This window comes from Neoarius graeffei, chromosome 13 (assembly GCF_027579695.1).
Source record: "Neoarius graeffei isolate fNeoGra1 chromosome 13, fNeoGra1.pri, whole genome shotgun sequence".
In the NCBI taxonomy this organism is placed as follows: Eukaryota; Metazoa; Chordata; class Actinopteri; order Siluriformes; family Ariidae; genus Neoarius; species Neoarius graeffei.
This window is the reverse complement of record NC_083581.1, coordinates 40,633,214-40,658,289: the sequence shown is the minus strand read 5'-3', so window position 1 is coordinate 40,658,289 and position 25,076 is coordinate 40,633,214. Positions and strand designations below refer to the sequence as shown.

At 41.8% G+C, this 25,076-nt stretch overlaps 1 protein-coding gene across 1 annotated transcript in view; it reads left to right on the top strand.

The window, feature by feature from the left end:
• The first annotated feature begins 957 nt into the window (after positions 1-957).
• The window catches only part of dlgap4a (discs, large (Drosophila) homolog-associated protein 4a), a 94,020-nt gene continuing 69,901 nt past the window's right edge, over positions 958-25,076 (top strand). Inside the window, exons 1-6 of the mRNA XM_060937724.1 lie at positions 958-981; positions 1,212-1,566; positions 2,237-3,088; positions 3,571-3,815; positions 7,961-8,111; positions 14,693-14,888. Of these exons, the coding sequence (XP_060793707.1) occupies positions 1,273-1,566; positions 2,237-3,088; positions 3,571-3,815; positions 7,961-8,111; positions 14,693-14,888 (1,738 nt within the window). The 5' untranslated portion in view covers positions 958-981; positions 1,212-1,272. The remainder of the gene's footprint in view (positions 982-1,211; positions 1,567-2,236; positions 3,089-3,570; positions 3,816-7,960; positions 8,112-14,692; positions 14,889-25,076) is intronic.

Here is a 25,076-nt window from a genome sequence, read left to right as displayed (position 1 = left end):
TGGAATGAAAGGAAATCTTTTGATTTTGCATGAGCATTCAGATTGTTGCTGAGATAGAGTTTCATTCTGTTATTTGTTAGTTACATTTGCTTTGTCATCGTAGTTTGAAACTAAACAAGCAAATGTATGAATATGTCTTGGCTTGTCAAGTGGACACCGGAAAACTGGAAAATATTGTGTAAATTTCATTATGATTTCATTTCATGTCATTTTACAGTAAAAGGTAAAGATAACGTAAGAGTTTAAATATAATAATCTTTGTGAACCTAAAACTCATTTCCCCATCTTTCTCAGATGATTTACTTTTAAGGTATAAATATATCGATGAACAAATTTATGACTAGTCAGTGTTGTGGTGCAGAACTCATCCTCCAGTGTCCTTCAGCATCCAAGGTCACGATGACCTAAATGAAATCTCACTGTTTCCTTCATGCCGTGAGGCCTTGACACATTCTAAATGAGCATCGGTATCAGTCAGCACTCAGATAGCCCGCTTGATGTCACGTGCTAAGCTGTGGTGTTTGTGTGGATTGATCTGGAGGTTAGGCAGATGCTAGCTGAATGTTAACGAGTCTCTGAGCCTCTCTGACGGCCTTGTGAGTCATCTGGATTGTGAAGCTGCACTGCTCCAGCCCCATTGAGGCGGCACAGTGCAGCCATGGCTGAGTGCTAGCTGTGCTCAGCACGCTAATGGGGGTGCTTTGTGACTAGCGCTGATGGTGTGAGAGAGAATGCCACTGATTTTGTGAATGGGGCTTTGCGAGGCTGCAGCTGGGACCGGGTGCTGATGATTCTGTCAGCGTCACTGGCAATTCAGGCTTCAAGATAAGCATCCCTTGTGCATGAATTACAGCTGGTTGAATGGGTAGCAAAAGATGGATGAAGGGAGGAAGTGAGGCAAGCTGTGAATGACATTCAGAAATATTGTAGGCTGAGACGGCACACTGAGGGAACCGTGCGATGCCAATATGAAAGTATAATGTAAGTATTAAGAGTCTCTGACTTGTTGAAGAATGCCATATGCAGCAAACACCCACACTTTTAGTACGTCAAAGGCTTGCTTCGTTGCGGAATCTTCTCTGTTGGTTTCAGATCTGTTCTAGCATATAAATCATCAAAACATGGTAGCATGTGTTCACAATTAATTTCTTCTATGTTCCAAATGTTCTGGAAATACCCTTCTAAAAAAGATTTGTTTGTTTCTCCACCAGGTGGTGCCCTCCAGGCCTGAAGAAACATCAAGCAGGGATCATGTTCTAAAGCAGACCAACCATGAAAAGTTTAGGGGCCAGCCACACTCGTCACTTGTCAGACTCTTGTATGCCTGTGGCAGGTCCCCAGGAGCCGATATGCCCTTTGACCCCAGACCCCCATGGGACATACCTCCTAAGCCCCAGCATCAGTCATTATGGCACTCTGGATCCCCACATGCACCACTTCCCTCCAACAAGCCCCATCGCTCTGCAGTCTGACTGCCTGCTGCCACTCAACAACCAGCTGACCACCAGCAACACCTTCCCTCGCTTCCAGTTCCCCTCGCAGGTCGATCAAACTGAGTACACTCAGGTAGGGAAACTAATAGACTGGAATTGTGATATAAACTTTTCTTACCTGCAAATACTTCATCAACCTTTCTATGAGTATGTAAAGGTAGAGCAATTATGGAGTCATAAACATATCAGGTAAAAATATTTTACCCAGTGTCATTCCCGATGCACACCTCTAGTTTCAGCCAGATGCCCTATCAACCTTTCTTGCAAGTTTAAAAAAAAGTCTGGTACGCCTTCTATTTTTTACCTGTAATTTGTATCTCTACAGAACACATTTATTTGTTCATTCAGTATTCGTATTCAGTTCCATCACTAAAATTACACAGAAGTTTAAATATGTATCTATACCATGAAAATATGGTTGATGATTACCATGTGTAAAGTATTCACAGGTAGGACTCACAAAGGCAATAAAATACATATGTCTTTATCTTGCCCTTAATTCTAATACAGTGCACATACAATAGAGCAGCCATTCCTAGCCCAGTCCTTTGGGACTACACATTCTGTGTTTATTTCCTTCTCCCACTACATTTGACCAGGTTAATTTGCAGTTTATTACCCAGCTCGGAAGCAGAAATAGAACAGAAATGTGGACTTGCATTTCCCCAAAGATTGGGTTAAGATAATCTGAAATAGTGTGTATTGCTGAATCCAGCAGGTCTAAAATTTCTGCCTCATTGCAGCAGGGTTGTGTGTCTCAGACGGCCTCTCGCACAGGCACCCTCACCACCTCTGCATCTATGGGAATGGGCTTAGGCCTCGGACTCACAGTTCCACCCATGATCAGCAGCGGCACGGCCACAATCTCCTCAGCTGCAGCAGCCAAGATGAACCGCATCCCGACTGGCCTGCTGGACCAGCTAGAGCACCATGTTCCACTGCAACGCGACGGCTTCAGCACGCTTCAATTCCATAGGCGGAGTCGTGGCGCAAAGCAACGCAGTGAGAGCCCTGGACGCATCCGCAACCTGGTGCACTCTGTCCAAAAACTGTTCTCCAAGACTCAGTCTGTGGAGGGCTCGAGCATTAAGGGGACCGTGCAGGGAGCCGATGGCACGAAGGCCACACGACGGTCCAAGAGTAAGGACCGTGCCAAGACAGAGGGTGCCAAGAGACGGGGACGGCCCAATCTGTCTGGGTTCTGGAGCTCAGATGATGCTCTGGAAGATGAAGCAACAACTCAAGAGGAAACCGGTCCAGTGGCTGTAGCTTATCGTAACCCACTGAGCATGATGACGCTGGGCAGAGCAGTGTCAGACAGCCAGGCGCCCCCCAGAACCCATGTCCAGGGCTACAATACCATTGCTGCTCACCGTTCTCTCAAGCCCTCCAAGAGCAGTGGAGAGCTCAAAACCCAGACAGTGTCCTCAACTGGTGGACCAGCAGGGGATGGCACACTGGCAAAAAGAGGCTCATGGTCAACATTAACTCTTAGCCAGGCTCGGCAGGTACTGCAGAAAGGCACGGCCACAGTGAACCGGACACTGCTCAAGTCTAAGTCCTACCACCAGGAGCTGGCCTCCAACTTCCTACAGGTAAAACAGTATTTGGGGTGGGAAATATTTCCACCTGTTTTGTATATGTGGCAGAAAAAAAAAACCTGATTCAGCATGGCAGAAATGAAAAAATGAAGCCTAAAATGGGAAACATCATGCACTGATACCCAGAAAATACATGAAAGTGATATAAACAGGTTCTGTACCTAAAGGTTTGCTAACTTTTCAGAAATTCACAACTTTGCAAACATCTTAATAGTTCACGCATACTTTGTACAGCAAAATGTTGAACTAAAGAGGCTGAATGGAAATCATTTGGAAAATGTCCTGCCTGACTCCCAGTTGGTCATCAGATTTCATACAGAGTTAAATGTTCACCCACAGAATTAAATGGCATTCACTTGCACTCAAGTCTGCTGGAATTCATTGAACATTAGCTATTTTAATCTGAAGCCCTTTGGGGACTGGAGCAATACTGAGGTGAGTGGCTCAGATGTTACTCTTTTCTGGAATTATCCCAGGTTCCTGTTGGGGATTGGAGTGGGATGCTAGGTAAGGGAGCAGGAGCAGAAGGGGAGATCCCATGCAGGAGAATGCGTAGTGGCAGCTACGTCAAAGCGATGGGCGATCCTGAGGACAGCGACCAGTCTGACAGCCCTCCTTCACCAAAACCCTCACCAAAAACAGCTGCTCGGCGCCAGAGCTACCTAAAGGCTACACAACAGTCACTCAGCGAACAACAACAACCACCTCTGCCACCTCGCAAGTGAGTGAGATGCACACACACATTTGTTTAAAAAAAATTGCATGATGTTTGCAGGATATACACTACCGTTCAAAAGTTTGGGGTCACCCAGACAATTTAGTGTTTTCCATGAAAAGTCACACTTTTATTTACCACCATAAGTTGTAAAATGAATAGAAAATATAGTCAAGACATTTTTCTGGCCATTTTGAGCATTTAATCGACCCCACAAATGTGATGCTCCAGAAACTCAGGTGGTGTTTACATTAGACCGTATCAGCGGATCATCAGATTAACGTTTTTAAAACGATTCGCGTGCACACAGCAACGCCAATACATGATTCGCGTGCACACAGCAACGCCAATACACGGATACGCTAATCACATGACTAATTAGACGGCACGTCACATGATCCCAGTGCATATCGGGCATGCGCAAGTCACTCACCACTTGCAAGTGGAAGGATGGCAAGCGAATACCTTCTCCAGCAGATAAACACACCTGGCTGTGATGTTCATGTTCTCACTGAGTTTAAGCGCCTGAAGGAGGTAAATAAGTTGAAATGTGTAAATAAACCTCAGTGCGGCTCAGCACTTCCTCCTGCGCTCCAAATCACTCCGCCCTGAACAGCGAGTGCCCTCTGGAGGGTGCGCACTCCGGCCCTGCGCAGCTCACAGAGCGCGCGAGTGAAGCGCACGAGCAGTGATTCGGGACTGAGCCGCTGTGTGTGTGATCCCAACGCCAGCAAATTAGGAAGGTGGATGTCACAGTGACGTTGTCCAATGACGACGTCAGCAAGAGCTCAGCACTGCGTTTCCTCGTTCCTCAATGTTTACACAGCACCGGATCAGATACGAACTGGGTTGAATACGTGGGCCCTGGCGGATTCAAGTTGTTCCGCCTGTGGAGTCATTTCCCGGTGTTTTAATGTGCACGGACAGTGCATCCGTGACGAAAATGAGACGGATACGGTCTAATGTAAACACCACCTCAATCTGCTCAAAGGAAGGTCAGTTTTATAGCTTCTCTAAAGAGCTAAACTGTTTTCAGCTGTGCTAACATGATTGTACAAGGGTTTTCTAATCATCCATTAGCCTTCTGAGGCAATGAGCAAACACATTGTACCATTAGAACACTGGAGTGATCGTTGCTGGAAATGGGCCTCTATACACCTATGGAGATATTGCACCAAAAACCAGACATTTGCAGCTAGAATAGTCATTTACCACATTAGCAATGTATAGAGTGGATTTCTGATTAGTTTAAAGTGATCTTCATTGAAAAGAACAGGGCTTTTCTTTCAAAAATAAGGGCATTTCAAAGTGACCCCAAACTTTTGAACGGTAGTGTATATGTTGTTTCTTTATAACAGTAAAGAAACTCATGGGGGGAAAAAAACTTTTTGCTGTAAACAACCAGAAAAACTGGAAGTGCTGCTTCATTCATATTCATACATGAATTCTTACAGTTGAAGTATTAACACTCAAGTTCCAGTGTGGTTGTTAAAAAACTAGCTACTGACTGCTGTCCTCGACAACTTTTAAAACATGAAAAATTACATTGTCTTAGTTTTTAGCTTCTCACAGAGTAAACAACTGGCAGAGATTTTTAGCATCATAAGCAAAAATAGCTGCTAGTCAGACTCACTGTATGCTAACACTACTGGCAAGAACCACATGGTACCAGCAGATGGCACTATCTTAGTGTCAAAGCATCAGGGCACGTTCTTCTTTCTTTTGGCATTGCTGTAGTAAGATTTTAGCGCAGCAGATCCTTTATTTTTACTTCAGGCCAACTACTAGGAGGTTGCAAAAAATCTCTCTTTAAGATATTTTATCATGTTATGAATGCAAGATTGGATATTTCTAAATGCAAAATAAGCAAAAAATACAATACTTTGGTTTTGCCACTTCACTGAACATCATCTAGCAGTACAGCGATATCAAAATGAAACCAAGTCGTCCTCAATATCCTCTTATACTCTCATGCTGTAAGTGTTAGTCCATGATATTTTTAACCACTACATGAGTACATGAGTATGCTTTAACAGAGCTGAATTGACTGGAAAATGGAGAGCTACCGAATTGAGAAAAGCAGCATGAAGAACAAACCAAGCAAAAATCAGAGAGGAAACCAGCATGGTGGAGTCTGATTTCAGCCAGTACCTCAGAGAGGGGTTGGTTAGTTAGAACACTTCAGTCCACAGTCTGGGTTTGTTTTTTTGTTTTGTTTTTTGAAATATTAATGTGATTTGATCATTCTGCATATTATAGTGTGTCTAATATATAAAAATTTATCTTGCATCTTTGTTATTCCTTTGGTCTTCCATGACCGATCGCTGGGTCAAAAATTTCAATCTAAATCCAAAACCAAGTTTGCTCTCATTTTATTTATAAAAAGTTACATAGAGACCATTTTGGTGATGCTTTTGGCATTTATTTTCAGCCCCAAATAGGTCAGTTTTCTGGGTGAAAATTGCAACAGTCCTCAGCTTGCTTGTTTCCACAACAAGAGCAGTCCTCAAAAATTAGGACCACATCCAAAGCACAGTACAAGAATCAAAGCTCTAAGCTGTATACATCTCTATGAAAGTGGAAGTGTCTTTGATTTCTATAACACTCCACCTCCCCCTTCCAATGCCATCCCAACCTGACTCGCTGACAGACACCGCTCATGCCCGTTCATGTGGGAACAGTACAGGGTGGCATGGGCTCCTCTACAGAATGCCTACTCCATGCAGCACCTGGCAAGGTCAGTGGCACAGCACTATCCGAGCACCACTCGAGCACCATCTGAGCACCTCCCGAGCACCACCTGAGCACTACCAAAACAAGGCCATAGATCCTCCCTGTCTCCACCTAACCACTCTATAAGCCATGTTTTTTTTTTCCTGATTCCTCACAATACTCACTTGCTTCATCATCGACCTCTTCTTTTCCTTCAGCCACTCTACATGGAATGAAATAGAAGAAAATCACTGGACTAATTATGTGGTCACCAGTCAGTGTTTGGATTTCTTTCAAGGAAGTGACCATTTATTTAAAATTCCCCAGTACACTCGTCATTGTTAATATTTTCAATTAGCTACTTAACGGATCAAAGTTCAATATTGAGAAAAAGGAGAGAATCAGAATGACTTAGGTCAGTGTTTAGCAACCCTGGTCCAGGAAAATCCACGATTCTATCTACACTAGTCCACCTGATCCAAGTAATCTGCAATTAGCCAGTCCAAAGCCATTAGAAGAACCAATTCTTACTGTCCAAGGCCCACCCTACCAAATTCCTGACCAATCACATTCAATAATTTGGTGTTCTTTGAAAACTGTAATGTAAAACCATCTGCAAGGCTTTGATTTAATTTGGTCAAAAATGCCATTCTGATCTTGATGTAAAAAATTAAAAACCCTAGGTGTGGAAACACCCATATGTACAAGACAGTGGTACTGTTGGACCAGTTTTGGGAACCACTGACTATGATCACTCTTTGATCACAACTATATACCTTTTTCCTCTCATATTAAACATATACACCTTGCTAACCAGCTGGTTTCCTGAGGCCTTCCTTTTCAATCCAGGGCATACACAGTTTGGTCCTCTTACTTCCTGACTTCCCTCCTGAAACACAGCTACTCACCCACTCACCCAGAGCACAGGGCAGAGGAAACATCGCATGTGACCAAGAACGGACTAATGTTAGAACCTAGAACCCTGTAGCAGGTAGTTGGTCAGACAGATAGCGTAGCTCTTCTCTGTTCTGTGGCTCTTACTCATTTGTGCATGTGTATCAGCGTAAAAGCCCAATCAGGAATTGTTGCCTGTGGTCCACCACTTTGGTAGTCGGGTATATTTCAGCAATTCCTGGTCAAGGCTTTAATTAATCCACTTAAACATTGATGACCTGATTTCTTTCTCTGTTCCTGCTTGGTAAAGCTGGACAAAATCTCTTTTGTACAATTGTCACTGTCCTCATTCTCTTTCTCCTGGCTTCTCTATCTATAGTCATCTCTCTTCCTCTTCTCCCTCTGCCTTCCTTCCCCCTTCAACACCATCCATCAGCCTTATCTTTTCATGTCCCACTTTATCCTCTCTTTGTCATCATTCCTCTTCTTCATCTCTGCTTGGTTCTATCCTTTCTTATTTCCTGTCCCAATTTCTTGTCTCTCAGCTGCTTGCCATCTCTGCGAGAACTCACCACCAACCGCAGCCTGGATAACCTGGATTGTCTGGTGGGGCAGAGTGATTCTCAGCACTGGGACAGAGAAAGGAACTTTGGTCACGGCTCGTCCACACTCGGACGGGGTTCTGGTGTTAGCCAGGTCAGCTCTCTTACTCTTTCTTCCTCCCTAGTTTGCTTTTGTCACAGACTGCCTTGCCTGCTTGGCTTCACAGTTCTTCTTTGGTTATGATGTTCCTGTCACATTTGAGTTTAATGACCAAAAGTTAACTGAATTTCAGATTGTTTGAAATATATATATTTTTAAAATCTCATAACTTCCCCAAGCTGCTACCTTTAACATATACCTGAATAAACATCAAGACAGCATGGTTTAAGGTTGCAAGTGTGGATTACAAAGCAAGCCCAGAATTTTCTGAAAATTTCTGAAATTTCTCAGACGTTAGTTTTCAGCTTATGATACTGTAATGGCAGAAAGTTTTCAGATTCTCAGGAATATTGTATATACATCTAGAGCGCTTCAAGATAGAGTAAAATGAACAGAAAGGAGGCTTCGAACTCAGGGTGACAGGGTGGTGTAGTGGTTAGTACTGTCGCCTCACAGCAAGAAGGTTCTGGGTTGGAACCCAGTGGCCGACGGGGGCCTTTCTGTGTGGAGTTTGCATGTTGTCTGCGTGGGTTTCCTCCGGGTGCTCCGGTTTCCCCCACAGTCCAAAGACATGCAGGTTAGGCTAATTGGTGGCTCTAAATTGACCGTAGGTGTGAATGGTTGTTTATCTCTGTGTTTCAGCCCTGTGAAGGCCTGACAACTTGTCCAGGGTGTATCCCGCCTCTCGCCCATAGTCAGCTGGGATAGGCTCCAGCTTACCCACGACCCTGCACAGGATAAGCAGCTGTGGATGGAGGACTCAAACTTTTAGCTCATCATATCCCAGACTGAGAATTTTCCAGAGCAAAGAAGCAATCGGTGATGAAGTTTTGGAAATTGTGGTATATATGATCATGTGTATTATATACAGTACGAGTCAAAAGTTTGTACACCCATACTCATTCATAGGCTTTTCTATATGTTGACTACTTTCTACATTGTAGAACAATACTAAAAACATCAGAACTATAAAATAACACAAGGAACATGTATGGAATTATGTGGTAAACAAAAAAAGTGTTAAAAATAAAAAAATGTTTCATATTTTAGATTCTTCAAAGTAGCCAGCATTTACCTTGATGACGCTTTGCACACTATTATCATTATCAGCTTCATGAGGTCGTCACCTGGAATGCTTTTCAGTTAGCAGCTGTGCCTCGTCAAAAGTTAATTAGTGCAGTTTCTTCCTTCTTAATGCGTTTGAGATCAAAGAGTAAACAGTAAATAATAAAAAGACAGTAAATAGCCCTATTCCACAACTGTAGTAATCCATATTATGGCAAGAACCATTTAACTAAGTAAAGAGAAGCGACATCCATCATTACTTCAAGACATGAAGTGACTTTTAATTAAAAAAAAAAAAAAAACATTGAATTAGAAGGTGTGTCCAAACGTATGACTGGTGCTGTATATAATATAATATTATCAGCACAATTAATGTGAAATTTGAATGCATTAAAATAGACATTCCAAAGCAAACATGTGGAGTCAGAGCTCTGTATTTAGAGCATCTCAGCTTCTCTGTATTTTGAGTGTGAAAGATAGAGACATCAGGTTAACAAGCAAATGTCAAAATGTCAGTGTGGTTGTTTTATGTCTGTCAGCAAACTGCCATCCAAATTGATATATTTAAATAAATAAATAAACCCACAGATGGTCTGTCTTGCTGCCTGGTGTACTGCTTGTATAATGTTTAGGTATACACTACCGTTCAAAAGTTTGGGGTCACTTTGAAATTTCCTTATTTTTGAAAGAAAAGCACTGTTCTTTTCAATGAAGATCACTTTAAACTAATCAGAAATCCACTCTATACATTGCTAATGTGGTAAATGACTATTCTAGCTGCAAATGTCTGGTTTTTGGTGCAATATCTCCATAGGTGTATAGAGGCCCATTTCCAGCAACTCTCACTCCAGTGTTCTAATGGTACAATGTGTTTGCTCATTGCCTCAGAAGGCTAATGGATGATTACAAAACCCTTGTACAATCATGTTAGCACAGCTGAAAACAGTTGAGCTCTTTAGAGAAGCTATAAAACTGACCTTCCTTTGAGCAGATTGAGTTTCTGGAGCATCACATTTGTGGGGTCGATTAAATGCTCAAAATGGCCAGAAAAATGTCTTGACTATATTTTCTATTCATTTTGCAACTTATGGTGGTAAATAAAAGTGTGACTTTTCATGGAAAACACTAAATTGTCTGGATGACCCCAAACTTTTGAACGGTAGTGTATTGAGGTTTTTCACCCACGTGACCAAGTCATGTGAGGCCGCCATTTTGGACGTCACGGCTCGAATCAGTTTGAATGCGAGGAAGGCGACAAACGAAAAACATAAAAGATAAAGGAGCGAGATGCAGAAAACACCTTCACTATCCAGCGACGTAGGGCATTTACAGGGCGAGCAGAGGGAGAGGGATTTGCAAAAATTGAGGTTAGCAGGCTTAGAGAACGACGTTTACCTGCTTCCACCAGGATTGTTCACTGACGTACGGAAGTACACGAAGCCCTCGTCTTTACCTGACTTCGGCCCACATGATCTGTATACCTATGTCGTTAAAAACCCATCGCCATACACAGGTATTGATCTGAAAGCGTATAAGAGTTTGGATGCCTACAAATATTTTGTGTCAGGCTGGGTAACATGCCTACATCAGTGGGTCGTCCCTGGAGCCGGTGGTCGCCATCTTATTACAGCTAAGGTTTGTTCACATTTTCATTTACTTTCGGTCCTCAGGATAAACAAAATGTTATTAAATGTCATTGAAATAACTTCTTAGTCTGTTGAGACATGGCCCGTTATAAATTTGCTGTTACCAGGCAATGACCAAGAACTGTATTATTAGGGTCGGTGTCTGTGTTGTAGCAGTGTACTAGCAGCTAGCTGTTAGCACTAGCTGATGTCAACAACATAGTAGCTGGTATGTTACTGTAGCAATGTTTACGTTCAGTCATTTGGATGACTGTTAAAACTTTTCAGTCTCAAGTTTTTCCTTTACTGTATTTACTAGTTTACTGTAATTATGATCCGGCAGCTATTTACGCCGGATCCAGTGTAAGTAGCTGCCGGAGCGTGCTCTGGCTTGCTCCCGCTCAAATTAAGCAGCGCGCTCCGGCTTGCTCTGGGGGCAAGCCGGAGCGCGCTGCTTAATTTGAGGGGGAGCAAGTCGGAGTGCGCTCTGGAACCTCGGCCGGAGCACTCCGGGAGCAAGCCGGAGCGCGCTGCTTAATTTGAGGGGGAACAAGCTGGAGCGCGCTCCGGCAGCTACTTACACTGGATCCGGTGTAAATAGCTGCCGGATCATAATTACAGTAAACTAGTAAATACAGTAAAGGAAAAACTTGAGACTGAAAAGTTTTAACAGTCATCCAAATGACTGAACGTAAACATTGCTACAGTAACATACCAGCTACTATGTTGTTGACATTAGCTAGCTTGACCTTCAAAATGGCGGACACCGGGGCGTCACGTGACCCTGTGACGTCAGGTGAAATGCCTCAATAGGTGAGTCTTTGTCCAACATCTTTGCTAGCAATATACAGTAGATAAGTTCTAGGACTGGTACGTCACATTACAGCCAACTAAAGAGTCTTATCTAGAAACATGAAACTCAGAGCTATGCGTTACTGCTCTTGAGATCATTTTTGTGAACATTTTGGTGTTTTTAGCTTTACGGTAGCTAGGAGTGGTGGAGGTGGAGGTCCAGGAGAAATATAACATTGCACTGTATTTTGTCTTTTGAAGTAATTTATGGGAAATCTGACCAAGAACTTGAGCTAACATGGGAAAAGTAAAGATAGTTTTGTCTCTAAAGGTTGTCTCTAAATAAACACAGCCATTAGAGTGAGTCCTCGCTATAATGGCTTCCTGTCTTTTATGTGGTTCGTTAATCTGGCCTATAGTAGACCCTGTTTTGAATGAGAGATCCTGGTTTGTGTGCAATCGATGGGAAGATTTCTTTCTACCTTTGTATTCTTTTCTGTGTTTACTTTTAATAACATCCTTTCACACACAGAGCAGCGTTCCCGTCTTCTGTCAGTGTTGCGGGAAATGTCGCCTGCTGCTTGGACAAACAGAAACGTCTCTTGCTTTTCCCACATCAAAAAGGTTGAATCATTTCTGCAGAGCAGCTGCTGTACCCGTTCTCCCAGCAGGCTGCACGCCTGAGTGAATAGCACGGTTGCCTTTGTACTCAGGTAGAGACAGGAATGGGTGAAGACGAGCCCAATTCACTGACAAGCAGCACTCTGAATTGGCTTTAATTAGATTCAGTTTTCGTCTTCACCTTCTTTACCCGATTTGTAGCTTTACCGCGTGATTTTTGAAATGACGACCTTGACACTGAACTGAAATGTTTTGTGACTTCTGTTTAGGCTTCAGTGGAAAGCTCAGTCATTTATGTGTCTGTCGTAGACACAGTTGCGTGACTGCTCTTCATCGGTTGCACCAATCCTCAGTAATATGGCAACAATTTTTAATGCTTTTTTTTTATTGATCAAAGACTGATGCATTGCACTTTTTATCCATTTATAGTTACATTTTGTTATAGCAAGTATACTGTAGTAGTAATTATCGTTATATTTCATGTTGTGGTACATCTGTGAAACAAGTTTGTTCCTGTCGTCACTTATATTATAGCAGCGATTAAGCAATTACTGGACGAGGTTGAACACAATATTGTGATTTGTTCATGGCGAGCAAGCAATTGTTTGCCAATGCTGAAGGCAGAGACACTAAAAAAATCTAAAAAAAGACACTAAAAAATCATGATATTTTGTGAAAATCTAGTTCAATAATTGTTTTATCATCCTTCCATCCATTATCTCTAGCCGCTTATCCTGTCCTACAGGGTCGCAGGCAAGCTGGAGCCTATCCCAGCTGACTACGGGCAAAAGGCGGGGTACACCCTGGACAAGTCTCCAGGTCATCGCAGGGCTTGTTTTATCATTCAATTTTTTTTTTTTGAAATACTGACTATAAAGTGGTGGCACAGTGGTGTAGTGGTTAGCACTGTCAGCTCACAGCAAGAAGGTTCTGGGTTCAAGCCCAGAGGCCGACAGGGGCCTTTCTGTGTGGAGTTTGCATATTCTCCCCGTGTCCACATGGGTTTCCTCCGGGTGCTCCGGTTTCCCCCACAGTCCAAAGACACGCAGGTTAGGTTAACTGGTGACTCTAAATTGAGCGTAGGTGTGAATGTGAGTGTGAATGGTTGTTTGTCTCTATGTGTCAGCTCTGCGATGACCCGGCGACTTGTCCAGGGTGTACCCCGCCTTTCGCCCGTAGTCAGCTGGGATAGGCTCCAGCTTGCCTGCGACCCTGCACAGGATAAGCGGCTATGGATAATGGATGGATGGATGAATGGATGATTATAAAGTTTGTAAAACGTGTTGTCACTGTTTTTACTTTCAATTAACCCTTTGGTGACTGACCCTTTGAAAATGGTTCCTCCAGGAACGATGACGTTTCAGTTGTCAAGACAACGGAAAAACTAAAATACAAAAACAGAAAGATACGTCACAATGCTCTTGTGCACAAAACAAAATGCTCTTGTATTTGTATTTGTATTTTAGTTTTTCCATTGTCTTGACAACTGAAATGTCATGGTTCCTGGAGGAACCATTTTCAAGGGGTCAGTCACCAAAGGGTTTTAAAGAAGCCAACTCCTTGTCTGTCAATATAGGGAAGTGAGCCATGTTGACAAAAGTAACATGTGCATGAGCAGGCAGATATTTGCAGTTCACTCAGCCAATCAAAACGGCGTAAAAAATAATTTGAATGATAAAACCAGTTATTTCCCAACCTGTTTCTACCCACAAAAATAAGACAAACCGATGCTCTGTGTAAGTGTTGATAAACTTAAAGTCACAGCTATGCTATTGATCGTTACAAAGCGCTGACACTGCAGTCTCCTTCCATCAATGTTAAACAAACATCTCTTTGAAGAAAACTTCACCATATCAACGATTCAATGATTACATTCATCCATTAAAGACGATTATATGGATCATCCACCATACAAGTCCCTGTGAATGAGCTGTTACTATAGAAACAATAACGTATTATTAGAACAAGTGTGTTAATGTAAAGCTGTGATTTGCAGCTGAGCTACTGTCAAAGCTGCTGTTAAAATAATAATAATAATAATAATAAAATACCTTCCGATCAATCAGATTTTTGAATTGAACCATGCTGTGGTATAATAATTCATCACTCATTTTCTGATGATGCTACATATTATCTGTTAGCGATGTAGCTAAAAAGAAGTACTTCAAATCCTTTATGCAAAAAAGGCAAGTCAGGAAGTTCTATATCAGGAGGGTTTTTTTTTTTTATCATGGAGGATTTAATGTCCTATCTTCTTTTGTTAGCAAGTAATTTTAAAAATATATCTATTAATGATTATGTAGACCCACATACATTTTCTCTTTATCAGATTACTTTAGAGCTTGTAAATGTATTTTTTATAATGATTGACCCAATTATTATTATTTTTTTCTCATGGGGCAATTCCCCCACTTGGTGTCCACCTCAGATTCCCCTTGGATTTTTCATCTCATCCTGCTTTTATCCTTCCAGATGGATCAGAGCTGTGTGTACTCAACAGCTTACAGCCACATGGACTCGCAGGCGGTGGAGGCTCTGGATCTGCCAGCGCCAACCTGCTTCCGCTCGCGCAGCCACAGCTACCTGCGTGCCATCCAGGCCGGCTGCTCTCAGGATGACGACTCGGACTCAGACGAGCCTCCACTGAACATCTGCAGCAACATGAGCAGTGAGTCTCATAAGCTCATTCTCTTAATGTATACAGTACTGTCCAAAGATCTCAGGCACATGTAAAGAAATGGTGGAAAGTAAAAATTGCTTGAAAACAAATGCAGCATTTCTACATTTTGACATTGTTTTCAATGAATCCTATACTGTACTAGATGCAGTAGTGTGCGGTATAATAATAATAATAATAATAATAATAATAATAATAATAATGATGATGTCTTTATTCACTAGATAAAAAATACATATCAAGTGTAACAATATAACAATATAAATGACAGAAATGCATAAATGTAAACCGAATCTAAAAACCTACATCAACTTAGATGAAAAATTAATCTATTTAAAAAACTATTCCTAAACTGCTCTATGCTTATTCTAGGCATAACACTGGATCTGTTCCTGTAACCCATAATCACCATGGGTTAATTTTATGAGTTCATGGCTCCATTTTCCTGTTAAAATAATCACAAATAAAGTGTTGAGATTGTTATGGAATGATAATAAGCTGCACTTCATAAATACAATACATACAGTACATATTTTTACAAATCTAATTCATGGTGCGTGGCACAGTAGTGTAGTGGTTAGCACTGTCGCCTCACAGCAAGAAGGTTCTGGGTTCGAGCCCAGCGGCCGGCGAGGCCTTTCTGTGCGGAGTTTGCATGTTCTCCCCGTGTCCGCATGGGTTTCCTCCGGGTGCTCCGGTTTCCCCCACAGTCCAAAGACATGCAGGTTAGGTTAACTGGTGACTAAATTGACCGTAGGTGTGAATGTGAGTGTGAATGGTTGTTTGTCTCTGTGTGTCAGCCCTACGATAACCTGGCGCCTTGTCCAGGGTGTACCCCGCCTCTCGCCCGTAGTCAGCTGGGATAGGCTCCAGCTTGCCTGCGACCCTGTAGAACAGAATAAAGCGGCTACAGATAATGGATGGATGGAATTCATGGTGATATGGTATAGATAGATAGATAGATAGATAGATAGATAGATAGATAGATAGATAGATAGATAGATAGATAGAATCCCGATTCCAAAAAAGTTGGGACAAAGTACAAATTGTAAATAAAAACGGAATGCAATGATGTGGAAGTTTCAGAATTCCATATTTTATTCAGAATAGAACATAGATGACATATCAAATGTTTAAACTGAGAAAATGTATCATTTAAAGAGAAAAATTAGGTGATTTTAAATTTCATGACAACAACACATCTCAAAAAAGTTGGGACAAGGCCATGTTTACCACTGTGAGACATCCCCTTTTCTCTTTACAACAGTCTGTAAACGTCTGGGGACTGAGGAGACAAGTTGCTCAAGTTTAGGGATAGGAATGTTAACCCATTCTTGTCTAATGTAGGATTCTAGTTGCTCAACTGTCTTAGGTCTTTTTTGTCGCATCTTCCGTTTTATGATGCGCCAAATGTTTTCTATGGGTGAAAGATCTGGACTGCAGGCTGGCCAGTTCAGTACCCGGACCCTTCTTCTACGCAGCCATGATGCTGTAATTGATGCAGTATGTGGTTTGGCATTGTTATGTTGGAAAATGCAAGGTCTTCCCTGAACCAGACGTCATCTGGATGGGAGCATATGTTGCTCTAGAACCTGGATATACCTTTCAGCATTGATGGTGTCTTTCCAGATGTGTAAGCTGCCCATGCCACATGCACTAATGCAACCCCATACCATCAGAGATGCAGGTTTCTGAACTGAGCGCTGATAACAACTTGGGTTGTCCTTCTCTTTAGTCCGAATGACACGGCATCCCTGATTTCCATAAAGAACTTCACATTTTGATTCGTCTGACCACAGAACAGTTTTCCACTTTGCCACAGTCCATTTTAAATGAGCCTTGGCCCAGAGAAGACGTCTGCGCTTCTGGATCATGTTTAGATATGGCTTCTTCTTTGAACTATAGAGTTTTAGCTGGCAACGGCGGATGGCACGGTGAATTGTGTTCACAGATAATGTTCTCTGGAAATATTCCTGAGCCCATTTTGTGACCCAGATGCAGCAAAACAGGCCCAAACCATGATACTACCACCACCATGTTTCACAGATGGGATAAGGTTCTTATGCTGGAATGTAGCGTTTTCCTTTCTCCAAACATAACACTTCTCATTTAAACCAAAAAGTTCTATTTTGGTCTCATCCATCCACAAAACATTTTTCCAATAGCCTTCTGGCTTGTCCACGTGATCTTTAGCAAACTGCAGATGAACAGCAATGTTCTTTTTGGAGAGCAGTGGCTTTTTCCTTGCAACCCTGCCATGCACACCATTGTTGTTGTGTTCTCCTGGTGGTGGACTCATGATCATTAACATTAGCCAATGTAAGAGAGGCCTTCAGTTGCTTAGAAGTTACCCTGGGGTCCTTTGTGACCTTGCCGACTATTACATGCCTTGCTTTTGGAGTGATCTTTGTTGGTCGACCACTCCTGGGGAGGGTAACAATGGTCTTGAATTTCCTCCATTTGTACACAGTCTGTCTGACTGTGGATCGGTGGAGTCCAAACTCTTTAGAGATGGTTTTGTAACCTTTTCCAGCCTGATGAACATCAACAACGCTTTTTCTGAGGTCCTCAGAAATCTCCTTTGTTTGTGCCATGATACACTTCCACAAACATGTGTTGTGAAGATCAGACTTTGATAGATCCCTGTTCTTTAAATAAAACAGGGTGCCCACTCACACCTGATTGTCATCCCATTGATTGAAAACACCTGACTCTAATTTCACCTTCAAATTAACTGCTAATCCTAGAGTTTCACATACTTTTGCCACTCACAGATATGCAATATTGGATCATTTTCCTCAATAAATAAATGACCAAGCATAATATTTCTGTCTCATTTGTTTAACTGGGTTCTCTTTATCTACTTTTAGGACTTGTGTGAAAATCTGATGATGTTTTAGGTCATATTTATGCAGAAATATAGAAAATTCTAAAGGGTTCACAAACTTTCAAGCACCACTGTATGGTAAGTGACCAGAGCAGTTGTGCCTTTTGACATTTTGGGATTTCTGTGATTTTTATTTTTACTGTATTTCCATGGCAACCAATTCAACTTTGGAAAATTTGGAGTGGGGTTTCATGTGGGGGCCGGGGGGATCTGTCATCTCCTGATGACTCTTGTTCTCTTGTGTCTGGAGCTTCGCTCTGTGCACTTCACATGCAGGGAGCGCCACTCTGAAGCAAGGTTGAAAATACACAGTATTTCTCACATGGTTCATATTTTAAAGCCAAATTTAATTTTCAAGTATTGGCTTCAAGTGACATTTTATCTGTCCAAGTATGTAAACGTCTGATCATTTTATTAAGGACAACATAAATTTAGCTGGAAAAAAAATAAAAAAATGTATGATATTTAATGATATGCTGCCTCCTTGCATATTGTAATAAACAAAACATTTTATTCTGATATTCCGGTATGAGTAAAAGGATAGAAATAGGTGTTATTTTTAGTTTTTTTCTTTTTTTTTAACAGACATCTAATTTTTGGGTTTGTTTACCTGACATGTTTCGACGTACAACTTCCGTCTTCCTCAGAGTGTCACCGGATGTTAATTGGTGACGCATCTTTTATCAGCTGCTGTTTCTGAAGGCGTGGCCTTCCTGTCTGGTTTGACAGGTCGGTCACGCCTTATACTGTCTGTTCGTCCCCTGCAAGATGTGACTCCAGGTATGGGAGAGCATGTATGCTCCCTCATCCCGGTTGATGGTCCTCGGGCTTCGCTTACGGATCTCTATGGCCTCCCTGATCCAGCGCTGATGTTTGTTATCTTCTGTGCGGATGACTCTGGCATTCCCCCAGTCCATAATGTGGTTTTCCCTTTTACAGTGATCTGTTATAGCTGACTTATAATTTTCCTGTTGTGCCTTTTCTTTTATTGTTCGGGTTTGTCTTGTAGCTGTCTCCTTTTCGCACTCTTTCTTATGTTCATGTTTTCTTGTGTTGAAACTCCTTCCTGTCTCCCCAATATAAGTTTTATTGCATAATTTACATGGAATCTCATATATGGTGTTCAGAAACAGCAGCTGATAAAAGATGCGTCACCAATTAACATCCGGTGACACTCTGAGGAAGACGGAAGTTTTACGTCGAAACATGTCAGGTAAACAAACCCAAAAATTAGATGTCTGATAAAAAAAAGAAAAAAACTAACTATATTTAATATAAGACATAATGAACGTAATCGAAAGATAGGTGTTATTTTGTGTGGAGATATCTGTTACTGAGCCGAGGAAAATGTACCATATTTAACTGTCGAGAACAAACAAGTGCCTGCTGAGCGATACCAGATGTTTGCTCGAAGACAGTTTAAATCAATCTCTCAGGTCTTTTTAATCTTGTCAGCGTCTCGTCACCACTGATTATTGGCCTCATTAAACTATTAAATAAGAATAACTGTCACTAAAAAACTCAGAATTGCCTGAGAATGTGTTGAAAATCTCATGTACTACTGTAACATGCTGAGCAGTTACCATTCACCTTTATTTTCATTGCTAATTAATGATACAGTTCTCTTCCCTGGAGCCTTGCAGAAGTATTCACCCCTGTTGAACTTTCTTCACACGTTGTTCTGGGAAATCATAAATCTACACAAAATAGCATGTAATATTGAAGTGATGGGAGGGGGAACTTTTACAGCTTGCAAAATTATTTAAAACTTAAAGCTGTGATTATATAAATATTCATCCTCATTACTGTAAAACTCCTAAATTAGTTCAGACATCGCATAATTAGTTGAACAGAGTCGACCTGTGTGAAATTATGACATGATCTCGATGTGAATACACCCAAATCCCAAACTTTGAACATCCTGCAATTAAATCCGTTATTAAAAAGTGAAAAAAGTATGATGCAACAGTAACTCCACCTAGAGGAGGCTGTCCACCAACCTGTAAAGAGGACACTACCTAGAGGAACAACCAAGAGTCCAGGTGCAACGGACTTTACCCTCAGAAACCATAGATCGGACATTTTAAGTTTGCCAAAGGGCATGTTGGAGACTAAATAAACGTGTTGGAAATGTTCTCTGGTTTCATAAGATCACTTTTGAACTTTTAAGCCATGGCACAAAGCACTACATTGTGTTCGAACCCAACACTGCTTATCATGAGAAACACCTTTCCTGCTGTGAAGCATGGTGGTGGAAGTATCATGGAGAGAGTTACCTATGGTTTATTGGTAGCTTCTTTGATTAATCCCCTCTTTACCCAGTACCCTTCATGGAGAATTGGTTGTGTCATATTCTTTGAAATAATGGAATCAGTGTTGCAAAGTATGAGTTGTTGTTTTTTTTATTTAAAGAACCAACTCTTGATTGAAACTTTTCCAGGACTTTTTTCCTGGAATTGTTTTAACTGCTTGGTTTTCATTATGCTGTTTGTTTAGGTATGTTCTCTAATAAACACTGGGTTCTTCCAGGAACATGTCTATGAATACCGAGATTTTGTGACACTTTATTTGCACTAATCATGTGACTTCTGAACTAATGCATGGTTTTCATAGCAACAGTATGGTTTTCACAGGGGGTTGGGGAGCATAGGGGGTGAATACTTAAGCAATTGCAATTTTTACATTTTTGATTTGTAAATACTTATTGTTTTTTTTTATTGAGGTAATTACTTATTTGATTTGTAAAACAGTATTGATTTCCAGCTCATTTTAGTATTATGGGATGTTTTATGTAAATTCACATCCTATATTCACATCCAATGTGGAAGAGTTCAAGGGGTGAATACTTATGCACACCACTGTATTTTGATAGTGTTATATCAACTGCTTATTTTATCTTATCTTAGCTGATTATATATATGCGACCTTTACACATTGACCAAGCTGCAGGGGGTTTTTTTGTTGTTTTTTTTGGTGACCAAAGCAAACTTGTGATGTACTGATAAGTGGTTTGGCCGTCCTACTTCCTGCGCTGATCCCTCTACCCTGGTGAGACCTGTTTGGATGGCCTGTCTCAAACCAGATTAGAGTAGCCGGGGCGGAGCTAAGGGGTGGCTGGGGGGGGCGTGGCCACCCCAGGGCATGCCTTGGCCCTGCCCTGGCCACCCCAGGGCCGGACAATAAAATTTATAAAACCCACGAAATGTTAGTTCCGCCCGCTAGATTTTTGTTCCGCCTATTTGGTTTCTGCGGGGATGCATATTACCGTAGCACATAAACATTTCGCGCGTTCAAGCAGCACGTGGTATCAGATAGTCATGCTCTAGTCCGATAACACAACAACCTACGTGAACGTGCGATTAATTTGGGATGTAAGTTATTCATCTCTTATACTCTCTTCAAGTTTTCTCACTTTGTAGACATACAGTTACAATTCTGTCCTCAGACAATTCAGAGTTTCCAGAAATCTCCCGAGTTTCCAGATATCTCCACTTTGCTCGGGGTTTTCGAAAGTATCCGTTTTCAGTGACTGAAACCTTCGTTTACATGTAAATGCAACCGTATAGATAAATATGCGTCTTTATAGATATCCGGCTACAGTGGGATTTGTGCTGTGTGCACACATAGATAGATAGAAAGCAAAACGTCGGTGATTTTCGATTGTACGACTCAAAAGAGAAAATTACGTCGGCAAGTTAGCTGTCTGTGAATCACTTTGCTCACTCTAACCGCAGAATACAACTTTTAAAGTTAATGTTTGTCTGTTACATGAAAATATAGAGATGTTGTGTGTTACTGGTGGGAGTACACATTGATTAATAATTGTCACACTCATACATACACAACACTCATGCATTCTCTCAACACACACTCTCCCCCTACCCCTCTCATGCACCACATTTCTATATTTACATGTAACACACTCACTCATACACAACACTTATGCACTCTCTTAACACACTGTCTATCTCACTCTCACACACACGCACACAATTTGTGCACTACATTTCTATATTCACATATAACACACACAACACTCATGCACTCTGAACATACACTCTCTCTCACACACACACAACTTATGCACTTCATTTTTGTATTTACATGTAACATATCTTCACTCACACACACACAATTCGTATACTACAGCTCATCTATATCTACATGCAGTGCACATACTCCCCCCCCCCCACACACACACACACCACTCATGCACTACACGTCATCTATGTCATGTGTTACATCAGTGTAACACTTTCACTCACTCACACACGCACACACACACACATTTAGTAACTCAACACATTTAGTTTGTACAGTACTTACAATGGACAATATCGCAACATGTAAGTGTTTACATATGTTGTATGTATGAGTTAAGTATACAAGTATTTTCCTTTTCCTGAGCAAAGCACTCTTTATTCAAGCCTGACTAATATCCTTACTACTTCCCAGGTGCCTGGGACAGGTGATCTTTGAGTTTTTACTTTTGCATTTTAGTAGTGATCGTTAAAATCCTGATGCTTAACTAGAGTAAACGAGTTGGATGGTTTCTTTGTTTTGCAGATGCTTTATGTTACATAAATAAATTAATACATTAATTTCTGACCTCTTGGCTCACATGGGTTTTGTTCATGAGTTAGGCACCAGATATGCCACCAGATACATCAGAATACAGGAAATCAAATCTAACTAATTCAAAATTTCCCGGGGGAGGACTCCCGGACCCTCCCCCCCTTTATTTAGTCACAGCATGGCCACCCCTTGTATATCCTTGGCCCCCCTTTGGCCACCCCATGTAAAAAATCCTGGCAACGCCACTGAGAGTAGCACATACATCACTGGGTCTCGATTAGCATCACATCACACATTGCTCTGTGCACGCACCTGCAGTACTTTCAGAGAGAAATGAACAGTCATATATGATGTATATGTAAAGCGATAAGGTGCAAATGAAGCTGAACTGATAAGACAACTGCAGTGACGTGCATTAATATGTTTCCCATCGATAATATTTCTTCCTGGAGTGTCTCGGTCTCTCTGTGTGTGCGCATGCACACACACAGTTTCTCTCTCTCTCTCTCTCTCTCTCTCTCTCTCTCTCTCTCACACACACACACACACTGGCCTACATTCTTGGGGACAGTGACAAGCTGAGATGGGACTCCCTTGGAGTTTAAAGGCTAATGTTTCCAAATCACACCCTTTCTGTCTCTGTCTCTGTGTGTGTGTGTGTGTGTGTGTGTCTCTCTCTCTCTCTCTGTCTCTCTTATTCTCTCCCTCTCCCTCTCCCTGTCTCTCTCTGTCTCTCTGTCTTTCCCTGTCTCTCTCTCTCTCTCTCCCGCTTTGTCTGTCTGTCTCTGTCTCACTCTCTTTCTCTCTGTCTCTCTCTCTCCTGCTCTGTCTCTGTCTGTCTCTGTCTCACTCTCTTTCTCTCTGTCTCTCTGTCTCTCTCTCTCTCTCTCTCGCTCTCTAACCTAGCAACAAGCTTGACTCTTATCATAGCCAAGTTTAATACAAACTAAATAACAATAGAAACAAAATCGTTTATCAGCCAAGTACATTTTCACATTTGTTGTGAACTAATGAATGGTTACACAAGAAAAAAGTTCCTGTAACTATGCAGAATGTAATAAAAGTATAAAATGAACTAGCTAACCAATTAAGGAGAGGTGTGCAAACTTTTGCATGCAATTAAATCTCCCACTCTTCTCTCTTTATCTCTCTTTCTATTAATCAGCCAACTAATCAGTCACTCAAGCAATCAACTAACTAAATAATTAATTGACAGAGAGAAAGATAATTAACTGAGTGCAAAATTTGCACACCTCCAGGAAAAATGCAGACAAAGATTTTTTTTAAAAAAACATCTAGAATGTTTGATTTCAGGGGCGGCACGGTGGTGTAGTGGTTAGCGCTGTCGCCTCACAGCAAGAAGGTCCTGGGTTCGAGCCCCGGGGCCGGCGAGGGCCTTTCTGTGCGGAGTTTGCATGTTCTCCCCGTGTCCGCGTGGGTTTCCTCCGGGTGCTCCGGTTTCCCCCACAGTCCAAAGACATGCAGGTTAGGTTAACTGGTGACTCTAAATTGACCGTAGGTGTGAATGTGAGTGTGAATGGTTGTCTGTGTCTATGTGTCAGCCCTGTGATGACCTGGCGACTTGTCCAGGGTGTACCCCGCCTTTCGCCCGTAGTCAGCTGGGATAGGCTCCAGCTTGCCTGCGACCCTGTAGAAGGATAAAGCGGCTAGAGATAATGTGATGTGTGTGATGTTTGATTTCACAGATATTCGAAAAATTACTGGAGACTGAGAGGGTTATGGCAGAACTTGATAGCTGTCTGGATTTTTTTGTAGTTAAATTGTAATATAGGGTTACATTTTTCCTTTTTCACCCAGACACTATACTTCTACAGGAGAGGATTCAGTAAAGCCAGCCTGAGAGTAAAATATGCACAGAATACGGCTGTCAAGATCCCTCCTGTGCCAGGATCTGGTCTTCCCAGGCAGTCTCCTGTCCCAGTACTAACCAGGCACTTAGCACATTGGGCAGCGCCAATCTCCATAGCTCTCGGCCTATTACGTAGCTATGGCCATGGGGGGCGGCTGGTCCTCTGGTATCCATGAGAGTTTGACTCCCCACTCACATCTGTATTGCGGCGTGCCTCACCAGATGGCAGTAGGTACCATTTTTATGAGGGTCTATGGTACGACCTGACCACAAGTAGAACTTGCAATCTCCCAGGAGACAAGCGGACACACCAACCACTAGGCCAACTCGTGGTTAATATGGCTGTAAAACAGTTAAAGGAGTCCATTGTAATTATTCACATTGATTTTATGTAATTAACCATGAGTGGTTACAATTTTTGTCAGTATTTAAAATTGAGCTAAAACATTGGAAACGTGTGGTACTACTAAAATGAAGATTCCAAAGCCCCTGAAGATTGATTGATTGATTGATTGATTGATTGATTATTTTTTATTTTATTTTATTTATTTGCTTATTTATTTATTAATCTTGAGCTAATAAAATTGTTTCAGGATGTCACCGCCCAAAGTGTTAGTGTCCATTTAGCCACAAGAGCATTAGTGAGGTCAGGTACTGATGTTGGGTGAGGAGGTCTGGGGTGTACAGTAGTCAGTGTTCCAGTTCATCCAGAGGTATTCAGTGGGGTTGAGATCAAGGCTCTGTGCAGGACACTGGCGATCTTCTACTCCAGCCTTAACACACCATGTTTTCATGGAGCTCACTTTGTGCACGGGGCATTGTCATGTTGGAACAGGTCTGGGCTTGT